This window comes from Nematolebias whitei, chromosome 15, assembly GCF_014905685.2.
Source record: "Nematolebias whitei isolate Nwh7 chromosome 15, NemWhi1, whole genome shotgun sequence".
Taxonomy (NCBI): Eukaryota; Metazoa; Chordata; class Actinopteri; order Cyprinodontiformes; family Rivulidae; genus Nematolebias; species Nematolebias whitei.
In genome coordinates this window covers 27,493,579-27,520,049 of record NC_056512.1, presented here as the reverse complement: position 1 = coordinate 27,520,049, position 26,471 = coordinate 27,493,579, and the positions used below count along the sequence as shown (strand labels likewise).

General features: G+C 41.4%; 1 protein-coding gene across 1 annotated transcript in view; it reads right to left on the bottom strand.

The window, feature by feature from the left end:
• LOC119421127 (immunoglobulin mu heavy chain) overlaps positions 1–26,471 on the bottom strand; it is a 159,107-nt gene that overhangs the window by 63,848 nt on the left and 68,788 nt on the right. The window contains exon 3 of the mRNA XM_037688520.1: positions 24,453–24,474. Within this exon, the coding sequence (XP_037544448.1) occupies positions 24,453–24,474 (22 nt within the window). The remainder of the gene's footprint in view (positions 1–24,452; positions 24,475–26,471) is intronic.

Here is a 26,471-nt window from a genome sequence, read left to right as displayed (position 1 = left end):
GAGAAGCTCCTGTCTGGTGCATAAATAAAATCACTAATGTAGTCTGAAAAATTCCTGTTGTGTTGTGAAAGCAGATAGACTGGTTTTAAAAATGTCTTTGTGTGAGGACAAAGAGAGAACCTGACGGACCTCTAGTGTTCGTCTGAGCAGCAACAACTATATTTTTATGGTACAATAAGCACTGCTGTCTGTATGGTGAAAATGTGTTCAATTACACTGAATATTTATTCTACTTTTTTGTAAGTTGTGTATTCAACCGAATTATGCACTGATGTCCTGGCAGGGACCAATGCAGACATGTTCCTTTTTTTAGTTTTCTACATTCACCTTAGAATCTAGCTGGTGTTAGGAGTGCGCGGGGAACCCAGATGTTATGAGACCCAGAACGAGGTAGACACAGGGGAAATACATAAGAACAGTGTTTATTATGTACAGTGAATTAATAGCGTCCACAAGCTGCTTCACAGAGGCTCCTGGAAAGAGGGACGACAGATTAATAGTTGTCCAATGGGGGAAGGCCAGAGTGGTTTGTTTAATGAGCGTTTTGTCCTTACAGTCCAAACCCGAAGAGGAGAGCTGGTCCTTCAGTCCAAGGAGAGCGAGCAGCAGAGGGAAATCCAACAAGGGTCCAAAGGGGAACGAGGAAGGCTGGCAACTGGAGGCAAAGAGGCACGAGGAATACCTGACAGGCCAAGGGATCCAGATCAGGTCACGAGGGAATCCAAAAAGCACGAGGAACCAGGAAACTGGGGAAAAAAAGAGCAAAAGGTGAACAAATTCTTTTCACCAAGACATTTGCCTCTTCTTCTTCTTCTTCGTCTTGTGTTTTATGGCGGTTGGCAAGCAACGTTTAGATGTGCATTACCGCCATCTACTGGAATGAAGTATGGATCGGGATGCTAAATAATTACTACATAGGTTTAACTAAATAAAATAATAAGAAAATAAGAGGAAAAAAAAAAAAATATATATATATATATATTCTCTCGATTATTTCCGTCTTCTTAAGGTAGTTTAACAAAAAAACAATATGTTCAGAAGTGAGAAGTTTATCCAAAAGATCCTGTATATTCAACTGTAGTTTGTTGACCTGTAGTCTACGTGCCAGTTCCTTTCTCTCAGCTGAATATTTGGGACAGAATAATAAAACATGATTCACTGTCTCTTCTTGAAAACAAAAGTCACATTTTCCTGTAGGATGTTTTCCCATTTTAAACAATGTACTGTTTAATCTTGTGTGGCCAAAACGCAATCTGGATATGACTGTTTCCTCCTTTCTATTTCGTCCTGTTCTCCTCATCACACCAACTTTCCTTTGAATGTTATAAAACCACCTGCCAGTTCTTTCTTCTTCCCACTGTTTCTGCCATCTTTCCTTCACCTTTTGTTTAATAACTGATTTGATTTCTCCTTTACTGAATGGTACCATTATATCAATGCAAGTATTTTTTGTTGCTTGTTTGGCATATTCATCTGCCAACTCATTTCCTTTTATTCCTATATGTGATGGAATCCATATAAATGTAATTAATAAACCCATCGCTTGAATTCTATAAATTAATAATTGAATTTCTAATAAAAGGTCAGGTCTTCTGTCTGAATGATTATTTTTCAATGAGTATAATGAAGAACTTGAATCAGAACATATTATACTCCTTAATGGACAAACTTCCTCAATCCATCCCAGAGCTAAAATGATTCCCATCATCTCTCCTGTGTAGACTGAGACTCCGTCAGTAATTCTTTTACCTGTTTTGAAACTGAATTCTGGAACAATGAATGAAACCCCGCTACTGTTAATTGAATTTTTTGATGCATCTGTATAAATTTTAACATATCCATAATACTTACTATCTAAATATGCTTGTATTGAATGAGAATCTGAAATGTTTTCTTTTTTACGATTTTCCAACAAAGTGAGATCAACATCACTATTACTTAAAAGAGATGGGTGAACTGGAGACTGAGGAACTGTTTGACTAATATTTATGTGAGATATATCTAAATCTTTTATAATGTTTTCTACAGTCCAGCCAAATGAATTTAATTTCTTTTTCTCTTTTTCCCAGCTAGGTTTTAAAATCTCTTGACATGGATGATTTCCATTATGACCTTTTAACTGACACCAGTAAGTTGAAAGTATTTGTAATCTTCTAAGCTGAAGTGGCATTTCTCCCATTTCCACCAGTAAAGCTGATGTTGGAGTTCTGAAAGCACCTGTACATAATCTCAAGGCTTGATGCTGAATATTATCTAATTTTTTGAGTAATGTATCTGATGCTGACCCAAATGCTATACTGCCATAATCAAATAAGGACCTAATTAAACCTGTGTATATTGATTTCAGTGCTTTCCTCTCAGCTCCCCACTCACTCCCAACCAAACACCTCATTACATTTAACACTCTCTTACATTTATCTATTATGTTTTGAATATGCACTTTCCAAGTAAGTTTGTCATCTAACCATATACCCAAAAACTTAAATTGGTTTACCCTTTCCAAATCATGATTATATATTTTCAATTTTACATTTTCTGATACCTTTTTTCTTGTAAAAAAATAAAGTCTTCGTTTTATCTATAGAAATTTTGAATCCCCATTTAAAGGACCAGTTTTCTATTTCATTAATTGATTCTTGTGTCTTTTTTACAATAAAATTTAAATTTTTTCCCCTCTTCCAGATTGCCCCATCATCAGCAAATAAAGAAAACCCCATTCCATTCTCCAAATTTTCAAACATATCATTAATCATAATAGAAAAAAACAATGGGCTCGATATACTTCCTTGGGGAGTTCCATTTTCAACCAAAAATTTTTCTGAAAATGTTTTTCCTATTCTCACTTGTATTGATCGATCTTGTACAAAATCTTTTATCCAATAAAACATTGAACCATTTATTCCCATCTTTTTTAGTTTTATTAATAAACCTTCCTTCCACATCATATCGTAAGCTTTCTCTATATCAAAAAAGACAGCCACCACACTCTCCTTATTAACTTGTCCTTTCCTGATTTCATGTTCTAAACATAAAACAGGATCCATAGTGTTTCTACCTTTTCTAAATCCACTTTGGAATTTTGATAAATATCCCCTCTTCTCAACAAAGTAAGTCAGTCGTTCATTTATCATTCTCTCCATAATTTTACATAAATGTGAAGTTAAAGCTATAGGTCTATAACTGGCTGGGTTTGATCGTTCTTTACCTGATTTGAGGATTGGAACTATGATTGCTTCTTTCCATGCTTTAGGTAAAAAGCCTAATTCCCAGATCTTATTATATAATTCCAGTAAAACCTTTTTAGATGAATTACTAAGCTGATTAATCATAATGTAAGAGATTTTGTCATTTCCTGGAGATGAGTTTTTTGATTTCCTAAGGGCATTATACAGTTCAGTAAAAGAAAAGGGAGCATTTAATAAGTCAGTGGATCTTATATTTTCTTTTAATAAATGAATATTTTCATTGATTGTACAATTTCTACTCTGTTTCTCTTCTGTACTTAGATTACTACTATTGTGGATTTTAACAAAATGATTGACCAAAATGTTTGCCTTCTCTTCCTCTGTTACAGCAGTAACATCTCCATCCTTCAGAACTGGATATCCATATTCTCTTCTAATCCCATTCATTCGTTTTATCATCCCCCAAACTTTTGAAATGTTTGTTTCCCTACCTACCGAATTACAAAAGTTACCCCAATAAACCTTTTTTGCATTTTTTACAGTTCTTCTAACAAGAGCTTGCAACCTTTTATATTCAATAAAATTCTGAAAGTTATGATTTCTTTTTAACAATCTAAAAGCTTTATTTCGAGATTTTATTGCTACATCACATTCCTTTGTCCACCACGGTACGACTTTCTTCTTATATTTTCCTCTCTTTCTTTGGACTGCTTCACGTGCAGCACCTAAAATGGCTTCACAAATAGAAAGATTTAAATTGTCAATATCTAAATCAATATTAACTGTTTGCATTTCTTTATCACTTATTATTTTATATTTTTCCCAATCAGCACTTTCAAAGATCCATCTTTCTACACCTTCATTATCAAATGTTTCCATTTTCAAACCAATTTCAATGAATATAGGATAATGATCACTTCCTATAGTTGATTCTTTTAATACTTGCCAATTACTAATCCCAGCAAGACTCTCTGAAATTAAAGTTAAATCTAATGCTGATTCAGATCCATTTCTAATATTGATTCTTGTACCCTCCCCATCATTAAGGCAAACTAAATTCTTTAGATCCATTATTTCTTCCACCACCTCTCCATTAGCATCATTACTACTACCCCACAAAGTACTGTAAGCATTAAAGTCTCCACAACAAATTACTTTTCCTTCAATATTTTTAAACATTTCCTCCATTTTATCTAAATAAAGTTTTTTACAGGGATTATAAAAATTTAATATTTTAATACTTTCTTTATTAATCCAAATTTCTACAGATATCCATTCTAATGTTATTCCTTTTTCTAAATATCTATATTGTATTCCTTGTTTTATAAATATTATACATCCTCCTCCACTCTCTTGCTCCCTGTCTCTTCTAATACTGTCATACCCTTTTATCACAAAATCTAACTCTGGTTTAAGCCATGTTTCTTGAACACAAATTATGTCTGGTTTTCTTTTCAAATTATTTAAATATCCTTTAAATTCTTGACCATTAGCTAATAAACTCCTTGCATTCCATTGAAGAATAATCATTATATTCTTCCTTCACCCAGTTTTCCATCTGTTTCTAGCTTTTTTTTTTATTGATTCCCAAGATAAATCCTTCACAGACAGAAATTTCTCTGCACCTTTCACTATGATTTTGATTTTTTCAGTTTTTTGCTTCACTTGATCAGTGCAGTTAATAACATAAGCCATGAACAGAATTAATTTATCCATTGTAATTTCCATTCCTGTCATTGCTCTTTGACTGGATTCAGGTTTTGGACTAGGAGGAACTTTAGGATTTCCCTGTAGGCCTACTGCTCTTTTTTCTTGCACCTTTTTTGTTGCTTCTGCATAAGTAATGTTTTTAACAGTTTTTATGTGCTGTATTTCTGCTGCCTTCTTCCTTACTTCACATCCCCCATACGCTGCACTATGCTGACCTCCACAGTTACAACATTTCAACTGTACATCTTTCCCACATTCATCATACCTATGATCTCCACCACACTTTGCACATCTTTGCTTCCCTTTGCACACTGCTGCAATGTGACCGTATCTTTGGCACTTGTAACAGCGCAGAGGAGGAGGGATGTAAGGCCTGACAGGAAAACACATGAAACCAATTTTTATTTTATCAGGAAGAGCTTCGCCTTTAAACTCTAAAAGTACCGAGAGACTCTCAATCCTTTTCCCATCTACAGTTTTTAACAACCTTTTCAAATTGCATATTTCTACATCATGAATATTTCTTTTAAGTTTTTCCAGATCTTCCTCAAGTGGAATACCAGTGATAACACCACGTGATACCTTGTTTTCTCCAATAATTTTCTTTTCACTAACAACCTTTTTGCAAATGTTATCAATCTGCATAGCTTTATTTTTTTGTTCTTCAGATTTACATTTGATCAACAGATTCCCTTCACGCAGCATTTTCGCAAACTCCACCTCACCTAGTTTCTTTTTAATATCTTTAGATATCGCTATAGGGCTTAGATTCATGTTCTCATCTTCTTTCTTGAATTTAAGTATGACTTTAAATTCCTCATTTATCACTTTCCTTCTAACCAGTCTGTTTTCATCCTCTGAACTACACTCTTCAAGGCTTCTCTTATTACTATGGCTGCCAAGCTCTCTATCATCTCTCACAGCTTTGCCCTTACCTTTCCCTCCTCCTCTACCTACCGGAGTCCAGTCATCAAAATCCATATCCTCGTTGTAATCTACCTGAGTAATCATCCCGATCCAGTCGCATTCCAGTTTATGCCAACCACCAAATTCAAAAAGAAAAATGGTATATATGGATACAAAAATCTCAAACTTTCAAAAATGTCCCGCCGTTAGCTCTCTCCCTCTTCTTCTGCTCGTCAAGCCTTATTCTTCTTCTTCTTCTTCTTCTCGACATTTGCCTCACAACAGTACTATACCATAAGAGGTGATATGCTCCAGCGTTGAGTCACACCGGACTGCAGCCTTAAGTAGATGGAGAGGCTCATCAGGCTGATGGCCGCCAGGTGTTGGTAATCAGCGGCCATCAGCAAGGCAGGCTGCAGGCAGTGGGACCCTTACAGCTGACTTTTTTTTTTGTTACATGTTTCTTTTAGCCATCCTATTTGTTATAAAAAAATAAAATAAAATAAAATAAAATAAACTGTAGTATAACTTTTTATAACTGTTTATTGTTGTCACTGTTGTCCATTGTTGTCATCATTCTTTGTTGAAATCAGGTCTCTCTTGTAAATGAGTCCTCGAGGCTCAATGGGATTTACCTGTCTAAATAAAGGTTGAATGAAAATGTGATGAATCCATCTATTATTTTATTGTTAATTTAGTAGCACAGTTAAATCAGTAAAAAGGAGCTTTGAATGAGTCTGTGTAGGTTCTGGAAAAACTTGGTCACAAAAAGCAAAAAACAGCTGCAGTAAAATGTAACTAATCATAATCTATAAAGTTTATTTACTGCTCATGTCTGTTGGCGCTGCAGTTTTGTAATACTGAGGTTGCCGGTTCAAGCTCAGGTTGTGTCAGGAAGGAAAGCCGGCGGTAAACAATAACCAAATATTTCATGCAAGTTCACTTGCTGTGGCAAAACATGCAGGAGAAATGAGCCGAAAGAATAACAAGCTTATCTAACTTTATTTCATTTTACATTTTAACACCTACAATTCATCTTTGACAGCACTCTCCTGTTTGTTGAGTATTTGTACAGCTCTGTCTGTGGTTTGTTCACTGTGGGGTATCTCACACAGTAATAAACAGCTGTGTCCTCAGGCTGCAGGCTCTGTCCTGTTATTGTCACTGTTCCTGCAGAAGTGTCTCTGCTGTAGCTGAACTTGTTCTTCAGAGCATTATTTTGGTAAAAGCCCCCTCCACCCCACATGTGAAAAATCCAATTCATTGGTTTTCCTTCCCGCTGTCTGACCCAAGCTGTTGCATAGCTGTTATCAGTCACAGAGAAACCAGAGACCTGACAGGTGATGGACAAAGACTGTCCAGGCTGCACGACTTTAGAGTCTGGTTGGATCAGATCGATGCAGAACACACCTGTAAAAACACAAATCAGCATTAATTTAATAATTCAGCAAAACGTTCAGTGTTTCAAAGTGATTCTCGGTGAAATCTCCTCACAGGTTCCAGCTGTGAGCAGCAGCATCAGAGCTGCAGAGAACATGTTGATGTTGAAGCTCGTTGTTCCTCTCACTGTAAAACACACACACTCGCACAGACACACACTTCACCTCCTTTTGAATGAGCTCCATTTGCATATTTTTACATAAATGTTTATGAGTTTTATGTCTAATTTGTTCATTACAAAAAACACTAAGTGCAAATGTTCATTCAAAGTGTGTGAGAATAAACTTTTAAATTCATTAGGCAAACATTTTATAATTTAAATGATGTTAAAAATCTGTTCACATTTAGTGTTAGGTCATGGTAATATGGATTAAAAGTCCATGTAGGTTTTAATGCAACTGATTTTCTTCTTTAAGTGAATAAAATGTAAGTTATCCAACACTTTATTATGTTTTTATGTGTTTTAAATCAGCTGCTAAACCAACAAATGTGATCTTTCATTCAAAACGAGATGTAGAAGATGTAAAATGAGGTGAAATATAACATTTTATTAAGTTTGAAAGCACACTTTTTAAATAAGCAATCCACTCCAGTCCTTTTCAGGAGCCTGTTTGATCCGATACATCCACCAGCCACTGACAGAGTCCTGATGCTGTGCAGGTCGGTTTGTCAGATTCTCCTGGCCTCCTAACCACTGGTCCAGAATCTGTCAAGTAATTAAAACACAGAATACAAAGAAAGAGTCTTCTGAGTTGAGTCAAGTAGAACAGTCGTCACTTGTTTCAACCTCATTCATCTGTCTCAATGGTTAACTACTTCAGCTCAGAACAAAGTCAAGACAAAGAGAGATGTACAATAAAAACTGTAAAAAGGCTTCATGGTTGTTTCATGTTGCCCCCCAACTTGGTGCCTGTGTATTGGGGTTCACCCCGGTGAATGAGAGGGTGGCCTCCCTCCGCCTACGTGTGGGGGGACGGGTTCAGACTGTCGTTTGTGCTTATGCACCAAACGGCAGTCCAGATTATCCACCCTTTCTGGAGTCCTTAGAGGGGGTACTGGAAAGTGCACCTTCTGGGGACTCCCTTGTTCTGCTGGGGGACTTCAATGCTCATGTGGGCAATGACAGTGAGACCTGGAGGGGTGTGGTTGGGAGGAACGGCCCCCTTGATCTGAACCAGAGTGGTGTTCTGTTGTTGGACTTCTGTGCTCGTCATGGATTGTCAATAACGAACACCTTGTTCAAGCATAAGGGTGTCCATATGTGCTCTTGGCACCAGGACACCCTAGGCCACAGTTCGATGATCGACTTTGTCATCGTCTCATCTGATCTGCGGCCACATGTCTTGGACACTCGGGTGAAGAGAGGGGCGGAGCTGTCAACTGATCACTACCTGGTGGTGAGTTGGCTCCGATGGTGGGGGAGGATGCCGGTCAGACCTGGCAGGCCCAAACGTATTGTGAGGGTTTGCTGGGAACGTCTGGCAGAGTCTCCTTTGAGACGGAGTTTCAACTCCCACCTCCGGGAGAACTTTGAACATGTTCCAAGGGAGGTGGGGGACATTGAGTCTGAGTGGACCATGTTTCGTGCCTCTATTGTCGAGGCGGCTTACCAGAGCTGCAGCCGCAAGGTTGTCGGTGCCTGTCGCGGCGGCAACCCTCGAACCCGATGGTGGACACCGTCGGTGAGGGATGCTGTCAGGCTGAAGAAGGAGTCCTATCGGGCCTTTTTGGCCTGTGGGACCCCGGAAGCAGCTGATGGGTACCGGCAGTCCAAAAGACATGCGGCTCGGGTGGTTGCTGAGGCAAAAACTCGGGCATGGGAGGAGTTCGGAGAGGCCATGGAGAACAACTTCCGCACGGCTTCGAGACGATTCTGGTCCACCATCCGGCGTCTCGGGGGGGAAAGCGGTACGCCACCAACACTGTTTATAGTGGGAGTGGTGTGCTGCTGACCTCAACTCGGGATGTTGTGGGTCGGTGGGCGGAATACTTTGAAGACCTCCTTAATCCCACCGGCACGTCTTCCACTGAGGAAGCGGAGCCTGGGGACTCTGGGTCGGGCCCTCCAATCTCTTGTGCTGAGGTCACCGAGGTGGTTAAAAAGCTCCTCGGTGGCAGGGCCCCAGGGGTGGATGAGATCCGCCCAGAGTTCCTTAAGGCTCTGGATGTTGTAGGGTTGTGTTGGCTTACGCGACTCTGCAATATTGCGTGGACATCGGGGGAAGTTCCCCTGGATTGGCAGACCGGGGTGGTGGTCCCCCTATTCAAAAAGGGGGACCGTAGAGTGTGTTCCAACTACAGGGGAATCACACTCTTAAGCCTCCCTGGTAAGGTCTATTCGGGGGTTCTGGAGAGGAGGGTCCATCGGATAGTCGAACCTCGGATTCAGGAGGAACAGTGCAGTTTTCGTCCTGGCCGTGGAACACTTGACCAGCTCTACACTCTCAGCAGGGTCCTGGAGGGTGCGTGGGAGTTTGCCCAACCAGTCTACATGTGCTTTGTGGACTTGGAGAAGGCGTTCGACCGCGTCCCTCGGGGGGCCCTGTGGGGGGTACTCTGGGAGTATGGGGTACCAGGCCCTTTGATACGGGCTGTTAGGTCCCAGTATGACCGGTGTCAGAGCCTGGTCCGCATCGCCGGCAGTAAGTCGGGCTTGTTCCCGGTGAGAGTTGGACTCCGCCAAGGTTGCCCTTTGTCACCGATTCTGTTCATAACTTTTATGGACAGAATTTCTAGGCACAGCCAAGGTGTTGAGGGGATCCGTTTTGGTGGCCTTAGGATTGCGTCTCTGCTTTTTGCAGATGATGTGGTCCTATTGGCTTCATCAGATTGTGATCTACAGCTTTCGCTGGAGTGGTTCGCAGCCGAATGCGATGCGGCCGGGATGAAGATCAGTTCCTCCAAATCCAAGGCCATAGTCTTGAGCCGGAAAAGGGTAGAGTGCCCTCTCCGGGTCAGGGAGGAGGTCCTACACCAAGTGGAGGAGTTCAAGTATCTTGGGGTCTTGTTCACGAATGAGGGAAAAATGGAGCGTGAGATCAATAGGCGGATAGGTGCAGCATCTGCAGTGAAGCAGGCGCTGTACAGGTCTGTCGTGGTGAAGAGAGAGCTGAGTCAAAAGGCGAAGCTCTCAATTTACCGATCGATCTACGTTCCCACCCTCATCTATGGTCACGAGCTTTGGGTTGTGACCGAAAGAATGAGATCTCGGATACAAGGGGCCGAAATGAGTTTTCTCCGCAGGGTGTCTGGGCTCTCCCTTAGAGACAGGGTGAGAAGCTCGATCATCCGGGAGGGACTCGGAGTAGAGCTGCTGCTTCTCCACGTCGAGAGGAGCCAGTTGAGGTGGCTTGGGCATCTGTTTAGGATGCCTTCTGGACGCCTCCCTGGTGAGGTGTTCCGGACACGTCCCACCGGAAGGAGGCCCAGAGGAAGACCCAGGACACGCTGGAGGGACTACGTTTCTCGGCTGGCCTGGGAACGCCTCGGGATTCCCCCGGAAGAGCTGGCCCAAGTGGCTGTGGAGAGGGAAGTCTGGGCCTCCCTACTTAGGCTGCTACCCCCGCGACCCGACCCCGGATAAGCGGAAGAAAATGGATGGATGGATGGATGGATGGTTGTTTCAAGCATAAAAGCCAATGTGGAAATGTGTGAGTTTGGCTGCTACATCACTGTTTTTCAGTATGTTCAATCCTGCACAGATGCAGGTCCTGCATATCCAGGTTTTAAAAAATGCTCTACTTTAAATGCTATTTTCATTGTAATTTGTATTTATTATATTTTCAAATAAAACATTGTTCGTTTGTGGATGAGAGGTAAAAATGCACAAAAAAAATTCCAGTTTTTTCAAATATCTGTATTTTGCAAATCATGATGGATCAATTGGAAAAGGGTGGATTGTTCTCTTCAGGTCGAGGGTGAGGTTCTGCCTCAAGTGGAGGAGTTCAAGTATCTCTGGGTTTTGTTCACAAGTGAAGGAAGAATGGAGATTGACAGATTGGTGCAGCGTCTGCAGTATTGCGGACTCTGTGCCGGTCTGCTGTGGTGAAGAGGGAGCTGAGCTGTAAGGCACAGTTTTCTGTTTACCAGTCGGTCTACGTTCCTATCCTCACCTATGGTCACTAGCTCTGTGTAGTGACCAAAAGATTGAGATTGTGGACACATGCAGTTGAAATGAAATTAATCCGCAGGGTAGCTGGACTCTCCCTTAGAGATAGGCTGAGAAGTTCAGTTATCTGGGAGAGACTCGGAGTAGAACCGCTGCTCCTCCACATCGAAAGGAGCCAGTTGAGGTGGTTCATCTGGTAAGGATGCCCTCTGGGCGCCTCCCTAGGGAGGTGCATCGGGCATGTCCGACTGGGAGGAGACCCCGGGGAAGACCCAGAACAAGTTGGAAAGACTATGTCTCTCAGTTTGTCTGGGAATGCCTTGGGTTCCCCCAGAAGAACTGGAAGAGGTGACTGTGGAAAGAGATGTCTGGGCCTCCCTGCTCAAGCTGCTGCCCCCAGAACAAGAGGAAGATAATGGATGGATGGACGTATGGATGGATGGATGGACGTATGGATGGATGGATGGATGGATGGATGGATGGATGGATGGATGGATGGATGGATGGATGGATGGATGGATGGATGATGGGGTCCTGGTCATTGAAACCAATAAACTGTTCTTTTCAGATCTTCAAGACCACCTTGTAGCTCCATAAAATCGATTATATTTGTATAAGATTTTGTGCAGTTCAGTTCAGTTTTGTTCCGTTTTCAGACTGTTCATCTGCAGAAACACCTGCTGTCTGTTGTTGTCTCTGCAAATGGTGAACTGGTTTCTAACTGACTGAGAGTACAATATACTATAACTGTCATAATGAGCAGTGATCCACTTCAGTCCTTTGCCAGTGCATCCATTCCAGAACTGCTGAATGTGAATCCTGAACCAGAACAGGGATTCTCCTGGTCTTTTAACCCCTGGTTCAGATTCTGTCAGAGTCTGACTGAATACCTGCCATATCAAATAAGAAATTGATCATTTAGCTTCAAGTTTAATCTAGATGAGAACAAAATCTACCTGAAACTAGTGGTTCTTTCTCCTTCCCAGCAGAGAGTCACAAGCAGGAGTCCTCTGAAGTCCATCATGCTGAGTCTCTGTTGTCCTCCTGCAGCTTGAATAAAGCTAGAAAACTATTTGCATGAACTCCTCCTAACAGGAAAAAAGACAAAAGGAACAAACTTTACATCAATTTTTTTGTACAAATGTCAGCCTGTTATTAATATTGATAATATTATAATATACTGTTTGTATCAAAAGGCTTTATGGGTAATTTAGTACACTCTGTCACAAAGCAAAGTCTGGGGCATAAGACAATTAACAGTAGTGGAAAATTAACACATTCACTAAAGATTTTGTAATTATCTAAACTAACTTCTAACAACTTTATTATTAATTTAATTAAATTCATACTTATTCACATTCTTTTAGTATAAAACTTGTTTTTGAGCCCTGACCCACTTCACTGCCCCCTTCAGAGATGAGTGTTGTTCAGTTTTTGTGCAGCCTTCCTGCCTCTTGTGTCACTGTGGCTCTCGTGCGCAGTAATAAACTGCTGAGTCGTCTTCTTTGAGATTCTTCACAGACAGATACACAACATTTAGGGACGTGTCTTTGGTGACAGAAAACTGGCCCTGGAGGCTTTGGGCAAAGATTGTTCCAGTTCCACTATCAATTCGCCCGATCCATTCCAGTCCTTTTCCTGGTTTCTGACGGATCCAGTGCAGCCAAGCAAGAGGAAGTCCTTGTACCTCACAGGACAGAGAGGCTGATTCTCCTGCCCTGTGGACCACAGGCTCCGAGGAGGTGAGGGACTGACCTTGAGCGGCTGAAAGAAGCACAGAGTTTAGAGAGCTGCAGACATCACGAGGAGCTTTTCTTGTCCTCACAAGGATCCAAACGTCACTCACCGGAGATAAGAAGCAAGAGGAAGAGACTTTGTACAGCTGTCATGGCGACGTCTGAGTCTGTGAGTGGCAATGTGGGTTTGATGGATCTATAAAGCACAAGAGGAGAGGGTGGAGACTGATGATTTTCATATTTGGATCTCTGACAGGACCGGAGACAAAATATAAGTTTCCAATCTAAAATATAGAAACTTTTCAAAGTGTTGAAAAACTGTGATGTCTGAAGCTATTAACTCTGTTTTTATTTATTTTTTCTTCCTTTATTACCTTCAGCTATTTTCTTCACATAAATCTATTATCTTTGTCTAAAAATGCAAACCTGCTGTGCTTCAAAAAGCTGTGACCTGAGGAGCTGGTTCTGCTCAGTTGGGTTCAGTCATGTAAGATCGCCGTCTTATGTGACTGAAATTTACACCAAACCATCAAAAACCTTCAGGATTTATTTAATCTTTTTATCCAAATTTAATATATCTTGCTATTGATAGTTCTGTTTGAAGCTGGTGAATCAACCTTAAACCAACTGAGGTCATAGTTTGCTGCTCTCAGCAGTTTTTCTTCTAACCCGCTTCAGATATTATTCAGGAACCAGATTATCTACCAGCCCTGAGATTCTCCAGGTCTTTAAACCTCTGGTTCAGTCTCTGACAGTCTGAGCACTGACTTCAAAGGTCAAGGTTCAAGGTTCTTTATTGTCATTCACATCACATGTGGTACATGAGGTGGAACGAAATTGTGTCCTCAAGGTCCCGGTTACACCCAAAAATATCAATAATATAAAGTATAAATAATATAACTGAGATAAAATTAGTATAATAATTTAACTGCCCTCTAAATGAGATAAGAATTATGTTATTAATTGTTGTGATAAAACAAAATCTGTCAAGGAAAAGCATTTATGTCTTATTATCTGTGAATAATACAGATATATGATATCTGTGGATTCTCTGTCATCGTTGTGGGAAATGGTTTTATATTAGATTAACTTTTACCAACAGAACAGATCTGACTTTGCTTCATTCACTGACTCTTAAACCATTTAGGGAAGTGTTGACATAAATTCTGCCTGGATCTATAGTTTGGAGTTAGCATTCTTTAATAAAACATGCTGCACTTCATAGTTTAATGAAATGCAACAGTTTATGTTAATATTTTTAATTATTTGTAGAGTAAATAACAAAAGTACAAATATTGACTGAGCATGAGTCATTACTTGAATGTGAAGGGAATGTTAAATCAACTGTATCTATAGAAACAGTCTAAATAAAGTGAGTCAAATCTTTTTTCAATCATTGCATTACACCCATTAGTTGTGTTTTTATTTATTTATTGTTTACATTGCTAGTTTCAGTCTTTCTTTCTTTGTTAAAGAGTGAAGTGGTTTGGAAATCATTTTGAGAGTGAGGGCTCCTCCTCTGGTGACTTCAGGTTATGTGTGATCGGCCTCAGAGGTTTTTTTTTCTGCTCTGCTTCTTGGTTGTGTCACTGTGGCTGCTTCGCACAATAATACACAGCAGAGTCTTCAGGCTGCGTGTTCTGCCCAGTTAGAGTCACTGTTTTACTGGACGAGTTAATGGAAAAACTAAACTTGTTTGTCAGAGAATCTTCGATTGCTCCGGTACATCCACTGCATGTGTAACCGATCCACCCCAGTCCTTCCCCTGCAGCCTGTCGGATCCAGTGTGTCCAGTGATTCAGATCATACGAGACCTGACAGCTGATGGTCAGACGTTGACCTGGCTGCACCGTCACAGAGGCCGGCTGAGTCAGCTGTTCACACTTCACCTGGTAGAAGAAGAGCTGTTGTGTTACAAATGATCAAGACCAAACTGTCATCTGATGAACATCTGTAAAACTCACATCCAGCTGCTAGGAGCAGAAGCAGAGCTGCAGAAATCATGTTGACTGATGAGACAGACTCCATGTGATGAAATGTTTTATAGCAGATAGGAGGAGCTCAAGTTTGCATCAGATCAAACTAATGATGTAACCACGTGGGTCTGAGAGAGCTCATAGAAAATTTATTTACAGATTTATACTCATTGATTTTAAAACTGCTGACAAATACATGATTTTAAATTTTAGAAAAACTATGAATGCTAAGGCCTCATCAGGAAAGCTGCTCATGTGGATTTTTGACAAAACATCAAACTGAAAACTACACTTGACATTATACTGAAACAATTAAGATACAGATGTGGCAAAAACTCCCATTTATCACTAATAATTTTATAAAATTATTAAATTAAAATAAATTTCTGGCTTTTATCCTCTGATCAGTACAATCTGACTTGCTGACTTTTTCCTCAATTGTTAGTTTTCTCTTTAGATGCAATTTTAAATTCACTTGCATCACAATTATCCTTTATCAACAAATACCTGTTTAAAATATCAGGGCCACTTTATGTTTAGTCATGTAAAAAAAAAATAATCAAACTACAACAAATCATGGACATCTGCAACTAAATAAATATAACAACGTAATAAATAAATAAGAAAACTGTCACAAAAATTCAAAATTTTGTCTAAACATATAAAAGAAGATGAAGGAGAAGATACATGGATGTAGTTATTGGTCATGGAGGTTGTTGGAGAGAGGACAGAGTGAGATGGAGGAGGATGACTCACTGTGGAGACCCCTGAAGAGAGAAAAGCCGAAAGAAGAAGAAGAAGAAGAAGAAGATTTTTTTTTTGATTTTTAACAAAACATTTATTGACAAATATAAAATGTACAGAACACAATTAATAACACAAGATATTCAAAGAACACAATTAAGAAGACAAGATATTCACATCAGGACTTAAAATAATTAAATTAGACACTTGTTAAATAACAGATTTCCCTGAGGTGATACATTGCATAAAATCCCTTTAAAACCCCATAGCTGCACAAAAGTTTTCATATTCCCAGTGGCTCTGTGGAAGAAAAATTCCAACTTCAGTCTGGCCTTGACATTGCATTTCCACAGAGCCGCGGCATCGAGATGAGAACCAGCCTGAATTCGGTCTCTACGAGATAAATAAATAGCCATTTTTGCTTCGGCGATTAAGAAAGACAAAATCTGGCACTGTGGTTTGTGTCCCTTGTTAAAACGCAGTCCATAAATAAAAACAGAACTGGTAAAAATGATGCCAAAGCAGCTAAAAATACTCATTAACACACTAAAAAATGGAGTCAGTCTCTTACAATCAATAAAAATATGAAAAACATTCTCAGACAGACCACAGAAGGGACACTCATTTAAAACCCCTGGACAAAAAACCGATAAAAACGAGTTTGTTGCAATGGCTCCATGTAAAATCCTCCATTGGAGATCGCCAGTCCGTTTTTTGATTGGAGGTTTGTACAGCGTCCTCCACTGAGGGGTTTGTCCTCTCAGACGGTCTGCCCACACGCTCCCTTGTCTGTTCTTTAAAGTCCTTTCATTCAATACTTTGACACAGTTTTTATACAGTACTTTTGGGCTTGTGCTCTGGAGGCACATCTGCGAGTTCCTGTCGTTCAGCAGAGGACCACTGTCTTTTGTGAAGCCAGTGGTCAGTGTCAAATTGGGTATTGGGTCTGTTGGGTCCGGCAAAACGTGTCCTTCATGAAGCAGTTGCAGGAGACGCCTCCCTCCAGCCGTCATCCTCTCTTTCAAGAGGTCCAGGAAGCGCTGCACAAGTCTAATGGACCTGACTCCTAGCAGAGCGACAACGGCCTGGGTGTTGGAAAAGTCAGGTCCAGCTGCCTCCACCAGATGTCTCACAGTTGTTGTTTTGGACTTGCGCAGCGCCTCCGACAGTCCTGGTATCGTTCCACGACACACGTCCAGTCTGGACCCACAGACTAAAGGCTCTTCTAAAAACCAATGCAGAGAATCATGCGCCTGCGAATGACACATTTTAAAAAAGCCACAGGATTGAAAAACACTTTGATAAAACTGAGGCAACCCCTTTAAATTTAAAAGACTAAAATCAGTTAAAAACAGAGCAGCATCCAGCCCCAGTAAATTGACACGTCTGAGGATACAGCTGGCCACATCCCTCCACACGGGAGATCTTGTCATGTATTTCTGAAGAAACTGCAGGCGAAAAGTTGCAGTTCTGCTGGCCAGGTGGACAAGGCCCTGACCCCCCTCCTCTCTTGGTAAAAACAAGACAGACTGTGGCACCCAGTGTCGATTATTCCAGAAGAAGTCGACCATCGCTGACTGTATTTTTACAAGCAGGCCAGACGGTGGATCTAAAACAGACAATTTGTGCCACAGCTGTGATGCAACAAGGTTGTTTAAAACCAGCACTCTGCCCCGGTAAGACATCTGAGAGTGCAGCCATCTCCATTTTGACATTTTCTTGTTCAGTTTTTGTTCAATGTTTTCCCAGTTTTGATTTACAATTTCTTTACTGCCTAAAAACACACCAAAATATTTAAAACCGTCTTTTCGCCAAGCGAGCCCTTGAGGGAGAACCGGGAGCCCACATGACCACTCCCCTACGGCCAGGGCTTCGCTCTTCTTCCAGTTCACCCTTGCAGCGGACAAGACAGAAAATTTTGCTGTTATCTTGGTTAAAATACTGACATCATTTTGATCTTTTATAAAAACAACAACATCGTCAGCATAGGCAGATAAAACCATATTGTTACTAAAACCAGGTAAAACCAGACCATAAACACACGAGCGTAGTTTCTGGAGGAGGGGTTCCAGGGAGAGTGCGTAGAGCATCCCCGAGAGCGCGCAGCCCTGTCGAACGCCTCGACACACTCTAAAAGGAGCACACAGGTTACCATTGATCTTCAGCACACTCTCAATGTTACTGTATAGTACCTGGATCTTGGCGATGAGACCTTCGCTGAACCCAAACCTTCTCATGGTTTTCCAGAGGAAGCCGTGTTCAACGCGGTCAAATGCCTTTTCTTGATCTAGTGAAATCAAGCCAAGTTGTAAACCCAATGAACCGGAGACCTCCAAAACGTCTCGAATTAGGTAGATGTTATCCACCATGGACCTGCTGGGGACGCAATAGGTCTGATCCCGGTGGATGACCTCCTCCATAACCTTCCCCAGCCTAGTAGCCAGGGCCTTGGAGAGGATCTTGTAGTCGGTGCAGAGGAGGGACACAGGGCGCCAGTTCTTCATGTCCTGCAGGTTCCCTTTCTTGGGCAGCAGGGTGATGACCGCCCTGCGGCAAGACAAGGGGAGTGAACCAGTGCGCAGACTCTCGTTGTAAACGTCAAGCAGGTCCGTGGCCAGAATGTCCCAGTAGGCCTTGTAGAATTCCACAGTGAGTCCGTCGACGCCCGGGGACTTCTGGCCCTGCATGCCGAGGAGGGCTGCGTGGAGTTCCTGAAGCCCCAGAGGGCGCTCCAGTTCAGCGTTACTGTCGTCAGAGACTTGGGGTAGTTCCTCGCAGAACTCCCTGAACAGTTCCTCGTTCTCTTCATATTCGCTGTGGAACAGAGAACGGTAAAACTCCACAGCCCTCCTCCTGATCTGGCCTGGTTCACTCAGTTGCTGCCCTGTGTCCGACAACAAAGAGTGGATCATCTTTCTCTGCCCGTGCTTCCTCTCCAAGCCGAAAAAAAAGCTAGAGGGAGCATCCATCTCTGTGATGTTTTGGATCCGGGATCTGACCAATACGCCCTGGACTTTACTGTCCAGCAGGTTTGCTAAAGTTAGCCTTTTAGATTTGAGAGCTTCAATGTGCTCCTGATTACCTGTGGATTCACTAAGTCGTTCTAAATCCACGATATTCATCTCCAGATCTCTAATAGATTTGGTAATGTCACGAGTAACATTCAGAGTGTGCTGCTGACTCAGCAGTGTAGATGAACAGATGCTCAGATATATTCATCAATTAACACGGATTCCTCATTTTTCTGAACTGAATAAAACGTGCATTGAATTTAATGAAATGCAAACATGAGACGTCATTTATCTTTGACCCATCAAAATGAATGCGGTCATTTATTTACAGAATCAAAGTTTAACATCAAACATTTACATTAATTTGGCAAATTATGAAAATAACAACATAAGCGATCAATCAGGAAAAATCATACGGCCATGATTTTTCCGTTGCGTCACCACAGACATTTATGAAAACTGTACAATTATGATCTTTTACCCACACGGATGTGGATGAGCACTTTACACAGACATTTCTAAAATATCTGGAAGAATATCTACTTGATAGAAGAGTTTAAAGATGGGAAAGAAGTTTAGAGGGAGTAAAAGATGGGGTTTGAGTGTGTTGACAGAACGGCACTCTCCGGGCTTTCTTCAGCCTCTCCTTACAGTACACTTAGGTGGTGAAATCGACTCTTTTACCTGGAGATGTCTCAGGCGAGATTCCGTTTAACGCACCCATTCAGCGTCTCCGTAGGATGCTGTTACTCGTCCGGAGTAGCGGCGAGATTCTGTTTTCCCACAGCTCACCTCAGTGGAAAATGTTATAATCCCATGAACTCGGAAGAGCTCTGTTGTCATGTCAGGATCTTCCCGGCTCCCAGAACTGGGCTTCTCTCACAGAACTGGTTGAACTGTGTATCCAGCAGAACTCCAACAGAACTGATTAGACCAGGAAGTACCGACATTTTAAAGAGCTGTTTTCCCGGTTCATCTGGGAGTATTCCCATTGGCCAGAACCGACCAGACGGGGTGTGTTTTGTGACGTAAAAGGTTAGAATGCAGCAAGAATTGTTATGGAAAGATCAGAAATGTTCTCACAGACAGAGAGAGTTTTGTTTTGGCGAGTTTAAGAAACAGGTGCCAAAACCCCCTGTTGACGTCTGAGAGGATATAAACAGGACAGTTGTTCCAACGCATGTCTGCTTCACTCCTGACCCTGGAAACGTACACTTGCTCATTCAAAGGCAGAAATCAGAAAATGCATAAAAATCTGTAACAGACCTCAACATGAGTTCTAACTTTGCATGAGAATTAAAAATCATTACACAGTTAATAAAATTGATTAGTTCACTGCAACATCTAAAATGGTTTGAACTAAGACACTTTGATTATCAACATCTGTAAAATAGTAATGATAATAAAAAAGAGAGTGTTCTTTCACTTGATTATCAAGAAAGAGAGTCTCAGGATGGGTGAACCTGTATTTCTGGATTCAAATCAATGAAATGACAGTTCCTGTCCCACAAGGTTCTTAAGGTCAAGGGTTTTGACCTTAGGCTTAGTCGTGACACCAGATTAAGTTCACTACAGTAGTTTTATCTGAACCTTCCCATAGTCCCACCATTGTTTCAGACAGTTAAAATCAGCCTTTCTCTGTCTAAAACAAGACCAAAAATAACTTAAAACCTCTTTAAAACCTTGATCGTAAGTCAGAGCTGAGTTAAAGTGCCAGTAAGCGCTTCTAGGTAAAATGTTTCTAATAAAAACACTACCTAAAAGTAACGAGTGATCTGTAAAAGCTACTGGTAAAATCTGGCATGTTTTAAACACATTAAAATTATGTTTAAAACAGTAAAAACGATCAAGTCGAGCCAAAGAGACTCGGTTTTCCTTAATGTGGGACCACGTGTACTGCCTGGAGCCTGCGTGCATCCTCCTCCATACATCCACCAGGCCATGAGAAGAGACCAGCCGCCGCAGAGCGTGTTGGGCCGCTGGATGCGGCTCTGCATGATTACGGTCTAAAAACTCGTCTTCTGTACAATTAAAATCCCCTCCTATAAAAACATAATCTTCAGGCCCACAATCACCCAACCTTTCCCCAATTTTTTCAAAAAAACGCTTTTTCTCTGCATTGGTGATGGGAGCGTAGATATTAATAAAAACTATACTAAAATGATCAAACTGTGTCCTGACTAAAAGACACCTCCCCTGAATGACGTGTTCAATTTCTGTAGAGTTTGGGGTGAAAGCTCTAGAAAAGAGGAAGCCCACCCCTGCACTCTTGGAGGTGCCGTGACTTAAAATGACCTCCCCCCTCCACTCTCTAGCCCAGTCTGTTTCCATTAAACCATCACTGTGAGTTTCTTGTAGGTAAACAACATCTATTTTCTTTTGGTTTAAAGTTTGGTAAATTAAAGCCCGTTTTTCAGCCTCCCTCGCCCCGTTAAGATTCAAAGAAGCTATTTTAAAAGAATCCATATTGGGTAAGAAGCTAAAAACAGAAAACCAAAAGACTATAAAAGAGAATAAAATACTTCTGTGCATCGTGTAGTTCAAAGTTGTTTTCTCACTTTGGTCATTATTTTCTTCAGTCTAAAAACTTCTGTGTCCGTAAAACCTGATACCTCTTTGTTTCTGATGTGATACCTCGCTGAGAAATAAAACAATTTTAAATCAGGAAAAAAACTGTCAATCTTTAACCCTCTGAATCCTTTAGTGTCTTTCAGAAAATTCCTAAAAGACTCTACAGGGTATCTAGGCTCTTTGCATTTCATTTGTGACACAGAGATTTCACTGCTGTCAGAGAAATAGCTCTCAGCGTCGCTGCTGTCTGACAAACCCTTTTTTTCTGCAGCCAACTTACTGGCCTGCTTGCTGGCATGCACAGCAGCTACCACATTCTTCCTTTTGCTACGCCTTTGGGACGGGGTCGGAACCTCCAACTCCATCGCCTCCTCTGTTTCACCTGTCTGTCTCTCAACTTCAAAATGAAGTGACTCTGCACTGTTCTGTCCTTCATTGTTTCCATCTGCCTGCACCTCTTCTTTCTCACCTTGACCTTCACACACTAAATACTCCTCATCGCCCCTCACCCCCTCCTTTTTTCCCTGCACACTGTTCCCTTCCACCACTTCACTTTCACCACCATTCACCCCATCACCACCACCATTCACCCCATCACCACCACCATTCACCCCATCACCACCACCATTCACTCCATCACCACCATCATTCACTCCATCACCACCACCATTCACCCCATCACCACCATCATTCGCTCCATCACCACCACCATTCACTCCATCACCACCACCATTCACCCCATCACCACCACCATTCTCCCCACCACTACAACCTTCTGTGCCCCCTTTTTCCACACACACACTGTTCTCTTCAATTTTGTCACCTTCTACAGCTGGCTCTTCAACACTGTGTTTTGGACGGTCCACCTTATTGGGGGTCACTGCAGCTGTGGTTTCCCCCACTGTAGCGGGCAGCTCTGCCTCCCCACTGTAATCGGGCTTGTCCCCCCCCTGTTCGGCAGCAGCAGGTTGCTGCTGTGTTGCATCGGGCGGGGCTGGCCCAGCTTTGTTGGGACACATTTTTATGATGTGCCCCTCCTGACCACACCCAAAACATTTCATGCTGGATGAAGTCACAAATAAAATATAGTCAAAATCATCCAGTTTCACATGAAATCGCACGTTCAGGTCCTCCCCCCGCTTATTCAGTAGCATGAATAGTTGTCTCCTATGGGAGACAATGTGTTTCAGCAGAGGTGACTTACACCCCGAAAGCACTTTCCTAATTGGGGAGACTACCTTCCCGTGCCGTGACAGTTCTTTAATTAAGAACTCATCGCTAATGAACGGTGGAACATTCGATAAGGTAATTCTAGTGGCTGGCATTGCCAGTGGTGACACTTGCAAAAACAATTCACCAACTGAAATGCCAGCCTCAACCAACTGCTGGGCCTGCTCCACCTTCTCCAAAAACAAGACTACAGCCCCATTCATTCGGGCTGCAAACTTAATGGACTCATATCCAACTACTTTTCCTACTGCCAAACAAACTTCCTCCACACTACACAGAGAGCCAGCACCTACCCTGACGCCGTTTCTCCGAGTCAGTGTGGAGAATCCACCTGTTCCAGCCACCATGGCTTCCCCTCAGGCTGGCCAGCCAGGAGCACCTGACAGCCACGCCCTCACCAAACAATACCCTAAAACTTTGTCAAACTAACTACAAAAACCCACACCTAAACAAGTAACATAAAAAACACCAAGTGAAAAAGATATTAGAAAAAGATATAGAAAAAGTATCAATCACTCTCACTTTCCTCCTTCAGCTCCTCCACACACCCTCCTCTCACAAGAAGAAGAAGAAGAAGAAGAAGAAGAACCTTTAGCTATTTTAGGTAAGTCACGTTTCTTTATTGTCATTCACACCACATGAAGTACATGTGATGGAATGAAATTGTGGACACCCAGTTACATCCAACAAAAGTATAAATTGTACAAGAAAAAACTTTAATAAGATCTAAGACATGAACTAAGAAATACACAAAAGATACACTAAGCACTAGTAGTACAAACACAATATGCTGAACAACAGCAGCACGAACATGAGTCTGTGTGAGCAGATAAGTAAAAATGAACACAGCAGGATGAAATAAATCAGCAGCATGAGATCAGCAGCATGGATAGTCAGCAGCACAACATGGATAACGTGGATTTTAAGTAATAAAAGAAGAGAAATGGTGAAGAAAAAGCAGAGGAAAACAAATCTGTTTATTTGAAAATTACTATAAAATTAATTAAAGAGTTTTTGTTTTCCCTTGAAGTGATACACTTTTGCTTCTTTATCACACAGCAAGTGGATCCAAACCAGAGTGGGTGGAACCATCTCCAGAACTTGAATTATCTCTAGAGAACAAAAACATCCTGCCTTCCATTTTCTAGATAATGAGATTTCCACCAGCCTGCAGGAGAAAGCCGGGCATAACATCTGTCCCATCCCAGCAGTGAAACTTTGGTCATGGAGTCAGATTACAAATTTAATCAAAAACTGACTCTTAAAGATGAAAAGATCTCTGGTCTGGAACAACAAAATGCAGAACTTATCATCCAGGTGGAAACTATGAGCTGTAAACTTTCCAATATGATGGTTCTGCACTGAGCAGCTGATGATTTGTAGAGTCAGAGGAAAACCAAAACTGACAAAGAAAATATTAAGAGAGAGGAGACTGAAAACATTACCAACCAGTTTTGAGCTGAATCAGATCAAAACTGATCTGAAAAAAATAATATTTCCACTCAAAAGTCAACTTGAATAATGTAAGAGTGAAAGAGGTTTTCAACAGGATGTGGAGCAACTTCAAAACCAGCTCACATTACAAATAGCTGAGAAAAAGGCATCTGTTTTTTTAAAAAAAAAAAAGTCTCATACATCTCTCACTGCTCAACAAGCAGAAATGGCTTTAGCTCAGAAAACAGAAGAAATGTTGAACATCAAACCTTCTCGGGTGCTACTACAAAAACACAGTGAAACTGCAACAGATGCAGTAGAAGAGTGAAAGATCTCATCTCCTTCAAGAAAAGTGAGAAACTTTATGGGTGTTCCAGTTTTTCCTGCTGCTCTGAAGACACTAGATGGTGCCAGCATTTCCACACCTGAAGATAATCTCCTTAGTGAGACAGCAGAAGTATAAAAAGCAGTAGATGACTTCTCCTCGCCGCTGGAGCATTATCTGCCTCTGATAGTCGTCCACCCGCTTCGGATGTTATCAGCCATTAAATGGCCGTTATTAGTTGTTATCATCTCCATATGTAGCGGTCAGACTGCCCCTCCTGTACCTTCCAGTGGGTTTAAAAGTACGTTGTTAGCATTGTTAGCGATGATAATAGGCTCTATTTTTAGCTTTGTTAGCACTCATAATAGCTTCACGTGGTTAGGTTTAGAGTAAAGGGTCTGGCGGTTAGGTTTACGGTCTTGGTTAGGTTTAGGCACAAGGGGGTTAAGTTTAGGGTTGGTCCTCAGGGTCAGGTGTAAGCTTACGCTTAGGAAAAGGGTTACATAAGCTGAAAACAACTAAAAAGACACTTCCTGGTTTACCCCCATGTGACGCTGCCTATTATCAGCAATAATAACGATAATAACGTAACTTTAAACCTACTAGGAGGTAGGTGGGACAGTTTGACCGCTACATATGGAGATGATAACAACTAATAACGGCCATTTAATGGACTGATAACATCCGAAGCCGCTCAGTCGTGCGTCTAGCCCTTTTGGATTCTATGATCATTGAGAGAGACTTACCTGTGTTCCTTTTGCTATTTACAGTATCTCTCCTCATGAACTAACTGTGCCTGGACTTCTTTGAAGAACCCCTGGAAATCTCTTGTCTCCTCAGCTGTCTTCCTCGCCTTCCAACCACACACTCTACTACCCAACCTACAGTAAGATCTGAAATCTACCAACAATATCATCCTCCTTCTGGAAAACATCTAACTCGTGTCTTTGCTCCTCAGGGTTCCTGATGTGCTGTATTACCCACTGTAAATAAAATCACGTTAAATGTATTCTCTGTCTTGAAGTTTGTTCACTCCTCAGTCCTTGTCTCTTGGTATTCAGTTAATCATAACAAACAGCGGTAAACTTGGTGCTAGCTGTCCTCGGGGTCCGACAGGAACTGAAAGCTGAAAGGCAGAGGGCGACCAAGGAAAAGTGTCACCTTTCAGGGATCATTTGAGAGATGTGCTGCAGAAACGAAATAGGAGAGAAAAGTGTTCAACAAAAACTTGATGGAAAGATTGAGGACTCTGGAACAACTGGTCAATAAAATTCCTGACGAGAAAACCAAGAAAAAAACATTTGCGGATAACAGTGGCTCAGTTTTTCAAACCAAAGAAGTTCAGTCTGACACCACCCAAAAAAAAACCTCTCCATCCATCTTCACCATGATGTTCGACCATTTACAACTCTGCTTCAGACTACAAAAACTTCATATATGTTTTTGTGTATAGACAGCAGTAACATGTTAATTTATTTTTTACATGCTTTAACAGGTGTTTTGTACAGTGTTCAATGTTTTAAATAAAAAAATAAAAGCTCTAAAATGTTTCTATACAGTATATTGGTAAATATGGATGACCGCCTAACACCAGCATTTAACAAGTCATATTTACTCTAATATTAAAACTCTTATTTTATGACTCTGCAGCTCATTAGTGACACATTTTAGTATCCTGAGCTGCAGCATAAGAGTGACATCAGAGTTTGTTTAGGGGGGAAAAAAATCACTAAAAACAAACCAAAAAAAACAGTATTTTAAAGTACATAAAAAGAATAAATAAGGAACTTGGCCAGAGTGCATTTGTTAGATTTACTTTGCTTGTCCATAGGAAGAAGGAGGGTTGAATGTAGCAGCTCCACCCGACCCGATCCTGTCCCTGCAGGTTTATGTCCAGCTGCTCCACCAGCTTCAGTCTCTGTGGGTGACGAGCACAATAATAAACTGCAGAATCTTCAGTTTTCACACTGTTCATCTGCAGAAACAGCTGCTAGCGATCCACTCCAGTCCTTTTCCAGGAGCCTGTCTGATCCAGAGCATCCAGCTGCTGCTGAATGAGAGTCCAGATGTTGTACAGGTCAGTTTGTGGGATTGT